This window comes from Carassius carassius, chromosome 43, assembly GCF_963082965.1.
Source record: "Carassius carassius chromosome 43, fCarCar2.1, whole genome shotgun sequence".
NCBI classification, from domain to species: domain Eukaryota; kingdom Metazoa; phylum Chordata; class Actinopteri; order Cypriniformes; family Cyprinidae; genus Carassius; species Carassius carassius.
The window spans coordinates 5745728-5760312 of NC_081797.1; the positions used below are offsets into that span (position 1 = coordinate 5745728).

Sequence of the window (14585 nt, forward strand, 5' to 3'; positions counted from 1 at the left end):
TCAATAATGATACCAACTCCACAGTTGACATGAGGACACAGCAAACCACTTACACACAAACACTACTGAAACTTCCAGTCTAACTCTGTTCTCACAGATTTACCCAGAACTGGATGCACGGCATCTGCTGGAGGCATTATAAATGAGTTCAGCAGGCATGAACAATAGCAACATGAGTTTGAATTGTGCACCAGGAATATTCAGGACATCATAAATGCATTTGCATGAACATACACTGAGCCTCCTGATCAAACGTTTTACTGGAAGTGAGTCACCTAATGCTACGCTGCCAAACAAAAAAATATATATTAAAAAACGTGCTTATGTACACAGAGTCATTTGTTGTGCGTCATTGGTGTTGGAAGATGGTCATTTTAGGAGCTCCACCTCTGGCAGAGCAAACACAGGACATGTGCTAACAGCCCACTGCTTTAGGAGCACAGCAGATTCACTGGGAATTTGTCATTTAAACAGCTGTCAGCTTCAGGCTGAGAAGTCACTCCGTTCTGACATTTCAAAGACTGGGAGGGTCGCAGGTTCAGCGGACCCCGTTTCCGGCTGTCATTACTTGTAGACATCAACATGTTCCTGAAGGCTTCCTAACACTGGAAAAACACTGCCGTCTTTACACATTTACCACGTCAGGTACAAGATAAACAAGTTTAAAGGCAAACAGAAAGAACTAAATAAAGAAAAAGATGTTATGATGTTTTAGCAATAGTTTACTTAAACATGAAAATGATATCATTATTTACGCACTCAGTATGTGTATCCAAACCTGTTGTTATTTATTTGTGAAATACAAATGCAGAATTTTTGGCGAAAAAAAAAAAGGCTTGACAGTTCTTTAGTTTCCTATACAAACAATCTATAATGTTAAAAAAATAAGAAAATTACAATGTCTAAATTAGACTTATTACTTTATATAGAATGAAAATACATCTAAATGCAGTTGGTACAACACACACACACAACAGCATTTTAGTGCCACATAAAAAAAAAAAATCTAAGATAAGATTAAAGTCATAATATTTCGAGAAAAGTGTCAAAATTACGAGAATAAAGTTGAACTATTTTCAGAATAAAGTCAAAATGACAATTATGCACTTTTTAAGTATTGCTATGAATTTATTCTCGTAATGTTAATTTTTTTAACACTGCTCTAAAATGCTGTTGTTCGTGTGTGTGTGTGTGTGTAAAATTTATATGTTTTCATTTTATAAGAAATTTACGTTTATGTAAAGTGGTGCCTTATAACAATTCAAAAAAAAAAAAAAAAGGTCCCTATTACGTGTATGCTAAATTCAAAGTGATTTAGATTAGGTGTTTAAATTGTTATAATTTGGTGTGAGACATCAACATGTAATTTTTTTAAAATCTGAATGCAAAAACAATCGAGATTAGAAGTGAATAATCTGCACTGAATCACACGTAAATATCATATCATTTATTTTTAAGTTGGATTTTTAATCCTTTTTGGGCTTGAGGGCACTAAACTGTCCTTGTATGGAAAGAATGGAAAACATTCCTCAATATATCTGCTAGTGTTTTAACATCAGAGTAAATAACGAAAAACAGAATTCATCTTTAAACCGTTTGTACAGACCATCAAGTATGAGATGGCATCAGAGTTATTCTGGGAAATCCAGCGTGAACCGAAAGTTTCATTGTGTGCTTGTTGACAGGAGAGATAGACTGCAGCTCCACGACCTTTAATGAGCTCCAGCACACAAGCAGCTGGACGAACGAGTGAAAAACAGATGTACGCGCCAGAGAGCACAATGCAGACGTGTGTCACGTGACTTCTGACTACTCCAAAGACCTCATTCATCTTTAATGACATGCATTGTTGAGTTCCTACCTGATCCTGTTGTCTATTCTTCAAATGGAATTTCTGAGCAATCAATCGTAAAATTTAATTGAGCATTTCTGCTAAAAATATGTAATTAAAAATGATTAACAATATGTCTCTGTTAATGAATGAGACATTTGAGGTTTGTGTGTCTTTAAACCCAAATGTATGACTTCTACTGGCTGTTGCACACATCTAGCATGGTAGACCAGTTAGTGGGCGATGTGTTATTTTAGGTCTTGGTCAGGAGTTCTGTGCATCAGAGAGAAGATGTTTGACAGCTGCCAATCATCTATGTTTATGCTTTAACTTCTACGAAAAGCACTGCTTCTGTCTCAACCGGTCCTCTGTCAACTCGTATTAGTTGAGCGTTCACTCATACACGCAGTGGTCTGGATCGAACCAACTCAAGTGTGTCCTCATTCTGGGGTACGTCTGTCAGATCAGCCTCAGGTACAGCTAAAAACAGACACATGTCAATCAAAAGTCCTTGTTTACCTGTGCATCTGGCCATTTCAGGGCAACCAAGATTCCTGCAAAAACAACAAAAACCAGCAGCTCGAAATCACACAAACTTAGCGTGATGTGCAATTATAAATTAGCCCCTGTGCATTTTACATTCAGTCCAGGTCGAGATCCCAGTGTGTGAGTGTCTGGCCATGTCTCTCTCAGGTCCTCCTCCTCCTACACACTAAATTTCCATAATAATGCAGCTCGCTCTGCATATCAATCCAAACTCTTAATTAAAGAGCTGCTATATTCCTGCTGGCATCACATACGTGGGAAGTGCGCAGTAGACCTTTTCTCCCCATTCTGATGTCCATTTGGAACGCAAATGAGGGAGGCGATCACAGCCCGGACGTGGCACGCACATTAGAGGGACACCCGATGGAGAACATCAGTAAACACTCAAATGTATGCAGCCAAGCGTGCGTTAAAAAACGTCAGTGCACTACTCTATTACTTTGAAGCATAACACGAATTAAGTAGCGTTAAATAAATTGGAAACTATTCTATTAAACTATTCCGTTGTGCATTTTAAAATATGCAATCAAACCATAACAATTTCTCCATGGAAAACACAATCTACAAAACAGGTTTTGTTTACTAAATAGAAAAGCTGGTGTATACAAACAAAACAATGATATACACAATTTAAACAAATATTTTAAGCTATAACCAAAGCCATTACATTTTTTGTTATATCTAAACAAAAGACGAGTCTTTTCATAAGGAGATCTAAAGACTTATCTCCAATATTTTGGGTCAGAGAACTTGTTTGAAGAATGTTTCTTTTTAGATGTTTCCGCTTGACACATTGGATGAAATAGAAAAGTCCTTTTTTATAATGTCTGCCAGTTTCGGCTCCACTTCTGACAACAAGTTAACCAGGCACTGGACCTGTAGATGAGATGAGAAAAGACGAGAAGCTCTGTGATCATTGAGGGCCTTTAGGAGCAGCGAGAAAAATAAAACAAAACAAATAACAGAAGAACGTACCGCCGATATATGTTGAGGAATGAGGGAGCCGACAGCAGACACACAGCTTCTCTCTGTCAAACACCCTTCCTTGACTACAGCTGACAACAGATCCTGAAGATTAAAGGGAATTATCAATAAATTAATATGTAATATATTTAACATTTATATGTTTTAATGTAGTCATTTTTACATTTGCTTTATATTTACATAATAAAATACAATATATATTTTTTGGAATGTGCTTGTATATAAAAATAAATTAATAAAAAAATAATATATATATATATATATATATATATATATATATATATATATATATATATATATATATATATATATATAGACACACACACATTATAATATAATGTAACCAAATAATATATCAAATATGTCAAATTAGAATTTAATTATTCCAATATTTAATAAAGCCACTGATTTTCTGAAAATGGCACATTCTGTTAGAATTTAAGTCAAAGAAACAAAATATTTGAAAATAACCCGTTTTACCCTGAGGTCTTAAAGTGTTAAGATGTAAACGTAAATGTATATTTTTAATAACATAATATAGAATATATAATACTTTAAAAAATTATACATTTATAATATTTTTTTTATATTTAATGTATATTTAAAAAAATATATATTTATATTTTTATAATATAGTATAGTATATGATGATATTTTTAATTAGAATTTAATCATCTATTATTTTGTAAATTTGATAGCTTTAAATTGGATTTTTTTTTTTTTATAATATAATTAGTGCTGTCAAGAGATTAATCGCATCCAAAATAAAAGCTTTTGTTTACATAACATATGTACCATATTTTTCGGACTTTAAGTCGCACCAGTCCAAAAATACGTCATGATGAGGAAGAAAACATATAGAAGTCGCACTGGACTATAAGTCACATTTATTTAGAACCAAGAGAAAACATTACTGTCTACAGCCGCGAGAGGGCGCTCTATGTTTTCAGTGTAGACTAGAGGTCTTGACAGTGCACCCGAGACCCGTCGACCCGGGACCCGTACGGGTTCGGGTCTATATTTTAAATCATCAGCCGGGTCTGGGGTGAGTCCGAATCTATTACCTCGGGTCCCGCGTCTGTTTAACATTGTGTGTAATACCAGTGCGATCGGAGTCATCGGACTCGGAGAACACCCGGCCGTGATCAGACACTGCTTGTGTTTTTTGTAACTTGCAACTTGTAAAATTAATAATAATATAAAATCTTAATAATTGTAAAATCTCTCTGCCGTTAGAAGCAGAGCGCGTAGACTCCGAGGTAATGCAAGTGCCCGCATGGTAATAATGCTTGCAGGCTTGACACACTTATATTTAATATATTTCAAATCAGCAACACAATCTGAGGTGAACTGTCACATGAATGTTTTCTATGACGCTCAAATTGCGTTAAACATATTTAAGGTTGATCCAACTAGCACGCATGTGCAGTCTCCTGCATGTTTCATGTTTCTATGGCAACCAGTAAGGGACACTTCAACCGCCAAACTGCGGTTTACATTTTCTCCCATTTTTATAATAATATAAATGAACCGTTTAATCTTAAAGTTTTATTGGTCAGATTCAGACTCGACGCAGAGCAGAGAGTACACAGAGATGATAGCAAATAAATAATGTCAGTGGCGTTATTATAGTTCAAAAGGGCAAACAGTCGAAGTTATTATGCGAGTTAACTCGAGTCAGAATGTACATGTGCACAGTTGCATGTGTCATCCGTCACCGTGACATCAAGTGGAACTTTGAAGCTGAAATAATGAGTGGATTAAGCTTGGACTTGGAATAACATGGATAACTTTCTTGTAGGAGGATTGTAATGCATCACAGGCAGTCAGGTACATGGAAGAGAGACTGCTGTATTTTTGCAACAGGTTTATTGACTTGCAATAGCAACTTAAGGTGGAAAATGTGACAATCGGGTCCACTCGGGTCTGTGTCTTCCCGGCGGGTTCGGGTCCAGCTTTTAAATAATATACGGGTCCGGGTTGGGTACGGGTAGGCATTTCTCGGATCTACACAGGTCCAGGACCAGCTTTTGAAATAATAGACGGGTCCGGGTCGGTTCTGGTAGTACATTACGGGTCTCTTTCGGTTTCGGGCACAAATTTTTGGACCCGTGAAGACCTCTAGTGTAGGCTACAGGAGCACTGAGCAGCATAGAGCACCCTCTCGCGGCTGTAGATGGTAATGTTAGTTCATTTCTCTCGGTTCATGTCAAATTAATTTTTATAAACAAGTCGCACCTGACTATAAGTCGCAGGACCAGCCAAACTATGAAAAAAAGTGTGACTTATAGTCCGGAAAGAAAGTGTGTGGTGTATATTTATTATGTATATATAAATACACACACGTGCATGTATATTTCAGAAAAATTGGTTACGTTTATATATTAAATCTAGTTATTCACAATTAGTGCGGTCAAACGATTAATCGCGATTAATAGCATACACACACACACACACACACACACACACAGTGTTATGTTTATATATTAAAAACATTTATTCCATGAATATAAATATATACATGTAAATATTTTCCAAATATATAATTTATGTGTGTGTGTATTTATATATACATAATAAATATGCAGAGTGCACACATATATTATGCAAAAAAAAACTTTTGGATGCAATTAATCGTTTGACAACACTAAATATTATAATATGGTATCAAGTTAGAATTTCTGAATGTATTACTCTTTTGTAAACTGGATAGCTGCCAGTTTCACCTTATTCAGTTGCATGATGACGGCTGAGAGGAACTCCGCTGTGGTTTCGACTAAGGCTTTGAGCTGTTCATCTTCCTCTTGCTTCACTTCTTCTTTCTGACTCTCTTCTGATTCAGAGTTTCCAGCTGTTCGGCTCTGACGCCATTCAGCATTGAACTCCAGAATACGGATAAGACTTCCCAATAATTCTGTACCTGTAACGAATAAACACACAATATTAAATAAAAACAGCAATATAATAGCAAACCTTAAACAAACACCACGATGCCTCTTATGAAGCAATGAATCTGATCTGTTGAAAGTGTGTGTTTCATACTGATAGCTGTCTGCAGGCTGGAGTGTAACGCTGACAGTAAGGCGAGCGCTGGGGCCAGGAGAGCTTTCTGCTCCAGCAGGATGAGAGGAGGATCCTCCTTTTGACATAAATCCTCACATACAATCTTACACACAAACGTCCACACCGCACGTCCACAAGCTCCATCTGATACTGTGGACAAGGTCAAAACAAGGAATCATTGCATTTACCGTTTCTATGGACAGTCATACAATTATCATTGTTTTTATATTAGATCTAATTCAATTAAAATGTATTAAAGGGTGTATTAAATTGATCAAAAATAGCAGTAAAGACATTTATAATGAAGGATTGTGTGACACTGAAGATTGGAGTAATGTCGCTGAAAATTCAGCTTTTGGATATAAATTACATTTTAAAATTGTTGTAATAATAAATCATATAATAATATTTAAAAATATTACTGTATTTTTGATCAAATAAATGCAGCCTTGGTGAGCATAAGAGACTAATTATCGGAGAAGAAATGCCAATGTGTAGCTCAAGTGATTATGTTATTGTTATTATTGTTATTGTGTGTGTGTGTGCGTCTCACCCAGAGCCTGCATGCCCTCTTCTACTGTAGTCAGAAGCTGGAGTGAATGAAGATATACTTCAAGAGCCTCTGGACTTTCTGACCTACAACACAAAATATTTGAATAAGCCTACACTCATATTTCAAAAACAACATTGATCTGATTCAGATGGAACTAGTGTTGTCAAAAGACCCGGTACTTCGGTACTAAAAAATTTTTAAATATGACGGTACCAGGTTTCTTTAAGTACCGGTAGTACCGTGGTCCCGTTCAAACCCGGTTCAGCCATAGACAATAAAAGAAAGGGTTCAGCGCTATGATTTCCGCGAAGCAGAAAACGAGGACGGAATCTCAAAATCCAGTCATGAAAATGAAACTTACATTTTAATATGGACAGTCACAGAATTTGTCAAAGTTAACATAAATTAATCAAATCAAATCTCCATATGGACCAGTATCTGTAAATGTTAAGCTGCAAAAGTTGTTTGAAATATGAATCCGTGTTCTGCGCGTCTCTGTGTGAATTAATGAATGGCAGAGACGTGCGGGTTTGTTTACTACATAGACTGAAGCGCATGACGCTTGCATTAATTTCAGCATCTGAGCTTCAGAGTTCTCTCTCCATCAAGCGATCTGAACTTTTCAGTTCATCTCAATGGACGCACAGCGCACCGGTATTTGACGCTCTGTAAACTCTTTGTGAAGGCGCACGACTCACCGTCGCTTGACTGATAGCACTGTTTCTCACACATGCAAAGAGAGAGAGAGCGAGAGTCTTACCACGCTGAATCGACACGCTAAATGTAAACTATTCTTTGTTGTCTTCTCCTGTCAAAATAGTGGAGTTAATTTAGAATTATTCATATTCATTTTTCTAACAAGCAGAAGACATACCGGTTTCTCCGGTAGTGGGCGGTGCTAATGCGCAAATGCCAATGTCATTGGCTGGCGCTGAATAGTACCGTCCCTGTTTTGATTTCAGCAAATCAGTTTGACCGAACACAGACAACGTGATTAATATTCATGAACCCAGCAGCTCATCAATTTATAGTACATTGTATATACATTAGTATGATAGTAGAATTAGTAGTAGTATTATCTTTTAATAATAATTAATATAATCGATTTCAAATTTTTTTTACAGAAACTCTCAATGACCAGAAATATCTTAAGCATCACCACCAGTCTTAAGTTCAGTTAAAATGACAAATATGCATTCATTAGGCCTACAAGTTAATTTTTACATAAAAGGCATTGTGCTAGAAATATTACTATTATTTAGTAAAATGTATGTGATACTGCTACTACTGTTGAATTTTTTTTATTAAACTTTATTTATTAAAGAAATTAATCACAATATTTCTTCCATGTTTTAATTTTAATAGCAAATCCCCTTTATTTACCAAAAATGTAAATTTTAAAATGCGTTTAAATTTCATAAATTAAAAGACAAATCAAATTTGGGTGAAACTTGTTTACTGTTTTTCATAATCATAACTTGTAGAAAAAATTTAAACAATTGTAAATAAGTATAAAGAATGGCATTGGTTTTATTTTTAGTGCTAAAAGGTTTTTTTTTTTTTTTTTAATTAGCATATTTTTGTGTTTTGCTTTGGTACCGAAATTGGTACCGAGAACCGTGGATTTTCACTGGTATCAGTACCGAATACTGAAATTTTGGTACCGTGACAACACTAGATGGATCAGCTTCTCTTACTCTAGCAGCAGACAGAGGAATAGCTTGGTAAATACCTCAGGAAGTCAGATCACCTTAATTAATATGTCTCACCTGAGCTGTGTGGCCGCCTCAAGCAGAGATGACGCCATGTCCTGCTGTGTGTCCTTGTTTGGGTCACTGTCGCTGGCTGGGGTGGACACCCAACTCTTCATCATCTCCTCATCCTCATCAAAGAGCTTATCCACCAGCTCCCCAACCTTAACCAGCAAATCCACTGCAGAGAGGCACTAATCAGTTTGATAAACTTTCATCTAAGATTCAGTTTAAACTACCAGCATTAAAACACATCAAATGTGCACATTTTAAAATTCTGTTTTGATTTTAACATACATGTCAATTAATTAAAGTGAAATATATTTTTTTTATTTTAGCTTTGATGAATTTAAAAACGTTAAAATGAAAACATTTACTGTATATCATTTTACTAATTATTATTTTATTAACATTTTAAGAATTACCCGAATTTAGTCATTAAGTAGCTATAGAAAGTTATTGTTAGAAAGAAATTAAATTATTTCTTTAATACATATATATATATATATACACATAACTACAAACCAAAAAATTGCAATAAAAAATAAATAAAAAGTTAATAAAATGGTTAATAATAATAATAATTATTAATATTATTGCTAAAACACAAAACACACACACACACACACACACACACGTAAATATAAAATAAATATGAACATATATTCAATTAACTGAAGCACTTTTTAATGTCAACTTTTTAGTGCATTTAAAATATGAAATTAACAAAAATATTAAATATTATATATTATTTATATAAATGTCAATGTTATTAATTAGTAGTAGTATAAATGTGTAATTCAAATTCATTGCTAAAAAAAAAAAAAAAAAAAAAAAATCACATGACAACATTTTGGGGAAAACAAATCGCTGCTTAATTTCTTAAGAGTTTCAGACACTTTTTGTGTCTATTTGCTGAAAGCACCATTAGCAACATTTGTAAACCTCACTGACCATTGGTGGAGCTGCTCATGATGAAACACAGACTGCTGCACACCGCCGGCTGCTGCCGTATCCTCTCCAGCCACAAAGGGGCGACATCAGGCTGAGACAGGCACGTTAACAGGAGCCTGAGGAAGCCACAGTGTTTCAAGTCACATACCCACATTCAGTAAAATGCACCATGTATTGTATAAGTTTTCTTCCAATTTGGTCTTCAGCACTGACCTGCAAGTCTCCAAGAGCGTAGGTGGATCATTGTCCCCGAGCAGAAGTAGTAACACAGAACTGAGATATACAGAGAACATGTCAGACATCAATCAGTAGTACAACCCCTGTCAAAAAGTATGGAATCACCCCTCTCAGAAGATGTTGATTCAAATGTTTAATTGTGTAGAGCAAAAACCAACCACATATATGCCACAAAACAATTTTCACTCAACAAAACAATATTCTGGCTGTATAAAACACTTAAAAAAAACAACAAAGAAAGATAACTATAGTCAATTACAACTGTTTTTACAGATCAAACAGAGGAAAAAATATGGAATCACACAAATCTGAGGAAAATTATATGGAATCACCAAATAAAAACACTACTAGTACTTTGTTGCACCACCTCTGGCTTTTATAACAGCTTGAATTCTCTGAGGCATGGATTTAACTAATGACAAACAGTATACTTCATCAATCTGTCTCCAGCTTTGTCTTATTGCAGTTTCCAGATCAGCTTTGCAGGTTGGAGCCTTGTCGTGGACCATTTTCTTTAATTTCCACCACAGATTTTCAATTGGATTGAGGTCCGGACTATTTGCAGGCCATGCCATTGACATTATATGTCTTTCCTGTAGAAATGTTTTCACAGATTTTGCCCTATGGCACGATGCATTATCATCCTGAAAAATGATGCTACCATCACCAAACATCCTTTCAATTGATGGAATAAGAAAAGTGTCCAAAATCTCAACATAAACTTGTGCATTTATAGAAGATGTAATGACTGTCATCACTCCCATACCTTTACCTGACATACAACCCCATATCATTAATGCTTGTGGAAATTTGCATGTTTTCTTCAGCCAGTTGTCTTTATAAATTTCATTGGAACGGCACCAAACAAAAGTTCCATCATCATCACCCTGCCCAATGCAGATTCGTGATTCATCACTGAATATAACTCTCATCCAGTCATCCACTGTCCAAGATTGTCTTTCTTTAGCCCACTGAAACCTTGTTTTTTTCTGTTTAGATGTTAATGATGGTTTTCGTTTGGCTTTTCTGTATGTAAATCCCATTTCTTTTAGGCGATTTCTTACAGTCCAGTCACAGACATGAACTCCACTTTCTGCCCATTTGTTCCTTATTTGTTTTGTTGTGCATTTTCTGTTTTCAATGCATATTGCTTTAAGTTTTCTGTCTTGGCGCTTTGATGTCTTTCTTGGTCTACCAGTACGCTTCCCTTTTACAACCTTTCCATTTGATTTGTACTTGGTCCAGATTTTAGACACAGCTGACTGGGAACAACCAACATCGTTTGCAACATTCCGTGAAGATTTACCTTCTTTGAGAAGTTTGATAATCCTCTCCTTTGTTTCAACTGACATCTCTCGTGTTGGAGCCATGAGTTATGTCAATCATCTTGGTTCAACACATCACTAATGTGTGCAAGCACTCGTTTTTAACTGCAGACTAATTAGCAGTTGTAATCAGATACAGGTGTTTGTTTTAGAAATGCAAAGTGCATGGTGATTCCATATAATTTTCCTCAGATTTGTGTGATTCCATATTTTTTCCTCTGTTTGATCTGTAAAAACAGTTGTAATTGACTATAGTTATCTTTCTTTGTTGTTTTTTTAAGTGTTTTATACAGCCAGAATATTGTTTTGTTGAGTGAAAATTGTTTTGTGGCATATATGTGCTTGGTTTTTGCTCTACACAATTAAACATTTGAATGAACATCTTCTGAGAGGGGTGATTCCATACTTTTTGCCAGGGGTTGTATTATTGTATTTACAACAGCAGCTGAATTATTCTAAAGTTAACAGAGAGTTACCATAGGTCAGAGTTCTGGCTGAGCGATACACATGTGTCATGGAAACAGGCCATATTACCCAGAATTCCAACACAGATTTCCTGTAAAAGAAGCTCTGAGTAATTATATGAAGTCATAAGCATACAAGCATTATGTAAAGCGGTTACAGTGGTAAAATGTCTTACCGTGAGCCGCGGACTACGTGACTTTGCGATCACACCCAGCAAGATGTCTGGAGCTTTGAACTCCTGAAGAAAAACAGCCACATCCTGGAGAGAAAACACATGTAATGTATATGTAGACAGTGGGCATGGAACAGGGGGATGAATACAGTGCGTCTCAGTTTACCTTATCCATAGCCATGTCCCAAACTCTACACAAGTCCTCCTCCAGATCGTCTGTCAGTTCCTCTGAAGAATCACTCGGCCCACTTTCCTGATCTGTCACCACCTAGAAATAAAAATTTAAGTATATATTAAGAAAGAAATGAAGGAATTGCACAACTTCAAGCAAACCTGATAGATGGATGGATAGAAATAAAAAAGGGGGGTCAAATTATATTTAATTTTAAAACGCATACAACACATATACAAAGAAAAACAAATGATTCCATTTTATTTTTATAGGATATATATATATATATATATTATATATATATATATATATATACACACACACACACACACACACATACAGGTGCATCTCAATAAATTAGAATGTTGTGTAAAAGTTAATTTATTTCAGTAATTCAACTCAAATTGTGAAACTCGTATTAAATAAATTCAACGCACACAGACTGAAGTAGTTTAAGTCTTTGGTTCTTTTAAATGTGATGATTTTGGCTCACATTTAACAAAAACCTACCAATTCACGATCTCAACAAATTAGAATACGGTGACATGCCAATCAACTAATCAACTCAAAACATCTGCAAAGGTTTCCTGAGCCTTCAAAATGGTCTCTCAGTTTGGTTCACCAGGCTACACAATCATGGGGAACACTGCTGATCTGACAGTTGTGCAGAAGACAATCATTGACACCCTTCACAAGGCGGGTAAGCCACAAATATTCATTGCCAAAGAAGCTGGCTGTTCACAGAGTGCTGTATCCAAGCATGTAAATAAAGTTGAGTGGAAGGAAAAAGTGTGGATTGCCAAGTAAAAAAGTGAAAGTGACGTGACATTCAGCCAAGTATGGTGACCCATACTCCGAATTCGTGCTCTGCATTTAAACCATCCAAAGTGCACACACACAGCAGTGAAGATGTGAGCAGTGGGAAGCCATTTAAGCTGCTTTGCCCGGGGAACAGTTGGGGATTCTGACCCGCCCTTATTAAAACATCTTTAAGAAAAGTGGTCATACTCATTTTTTTTAATTATATTTTAAATGATTCAAAACTTTTCAAAAATTGCAAAGATTTAAATTGACAAATAATTTGTATTCTGATGGTTGCACTGTGACTTTCTTGTTCTAATATGCCTGACAAGATGCTTGTTATGTGGAGACCAGTGATACAGAAGACTAGCATACATGTGTATACCTGAATAAGGCGGGTCAGAGTGCTGAAGAGCCAGTGTTTGCTGTACACCGTCTCCCCGATGGCGTCTGCCTCCTCCCCGGCCTCAGTCTCATCTTCCTCTGGTGGAGGCGATGGGTTGCGGTCCATCAGCGGCGAACCTGCGGTGGAGGATCCACAACTGTCTCCATCCACCTCTTCCTGACAGCATCCGTCTTTGTGCTCTGATGAAATCAATAACATGACATAAAAGCATGAGGGATGAGATGAAATGCATGCATAAACCTCCAAATACACAGCATAAAACACATGCATGCAAAAAAAGTATAAATGTATAAAGTATAAAAGTGTGTACAAACACCACATGCACACAAAATGCATACAAAACTTGCATGGCTACATGTATGCATTAACTTTCTCATTCAGTCATGCAAAGCCTGAACTAAATCGAGTTTATGAAACAAATGCGTGAATATTTACGTTTAAGTTATAATATTGAGTTGCGTACAAGACACGAGTCCAACACGCTTTAGCAACATAATTGTGAAATGCAAACTTACAAAAACCAGTAACGCGGTACGTTCAAAGCTCGAAAGGTTTCGCAGGTTTATTTATATAATACCGGTTCAACAACGTGGCAAATATTGAATTATTAAAATAAACATTCACCGCGGACAGGATCAACACTAGTCTAATAACCCGCATATCCTGACTTACCCATTAATAACGACTTTTCACAACCAACGCTAAACTGCTTAGAAATATCAATTCGAAAAATGGTTTTGCTTCATGGTTTAACGTTTTGAATAAGCGCAAGAAAGTGAGTACTTCCGCTCACAACTCCACAGAGCATCATGGGTAAAAATAAGGAAAACGAAAGTTGATAGAATGGCAGTTGCACGACACGTCTAAACATAAATAGGCGGAGTTTGTGTCCCGGTTTGGCAAGGGAGTAAATAGTATTTTTCATATTTCTGCTCTTTATTTATTTATTTAGTGTCTGTAAATGTTTAAGCTAACTTATACACATGATTTGAATGCGTGTTAACGCGGGTTTCTGAGCCTCCATGCGCCCCCTGGAGGAAGAATCCTTGTTGCTTTCAAATTACAGCTTTTCTCACAATCTTTCTCGCACTATTTATGTTTAATATCTTTATCGTTACCTCGACTAATCCTAAAACAGTGCAGAACGTCTTCTATTTCCTGTTACCTCATAACTTTCCTACTTGAACTCAGTATCTAATGGACTGCAGTCTTATATATACACAACATATATCCTATATGTCAAATGAGGCAGTGTCAATATAAACTAGAGGCAGTACAACCAGTGTTGGTTTATCTGTGTTTTATGTTTGTTCTCTCCCTGTGCC

General features: G+C 36.0%; 1 protein-coding gene across 1 annotated transcript; it reads right to left on the reverse strand.

Annotated features, from left to right (window-relative positions):
* Positions 1-2939: 2939 nt before the first annotated feature.
* Positions 2940-14084, reverse strand: LOC132124597 (protein saal1-like). The gene is made up of 13 exons (XM_059535681.1): positions 13933-14084; positions 13240-13439; positions 12048-12149; positions 11885-11968; positions 11721-11800; positions 9896-9955; positions 9683-9798; positions 8747-8909; positions 6978-7060; positions 6404-6574; positions 6088-6281; positions 3353-3445; positions 2940-3253 (listed from the first exon to the last, which is right to left on the reverse strand). The coding sequence occupies exons 1-13, from the start codon at positions 13934-13936 to the stop codon at positions 3149-3151; spliced, it is 1455 nt and encodes a 484-aa protein (XP_059391664.1). The 5' UTR covers positions 13937-14084; the 3' UTR covers positions 2940-3148.
* Positions 14085-14585: the final 501 nt, after the last annotated feature.

Bases quoted from the DNA above. Each gene is read 5' to 3' on its own strand.
- LOC132124597 (XM_059535681.1), bottom strand. The intron at 11,969-12,047 runs GTAAACTGAGAC...TTTTCTCTCCAG, and splicing joins GGGACATGGCTATGGATAAG to GATGTGGCTGTTTTTCTTCA. The intron at 9,799-9,895 runs GTCAGTGCTGAA...TGGCTTCCTCAG, and splicing joins ACGCTCTTGGAGACTTGCAG to GCTCCTGTTAACGTGCCTGT.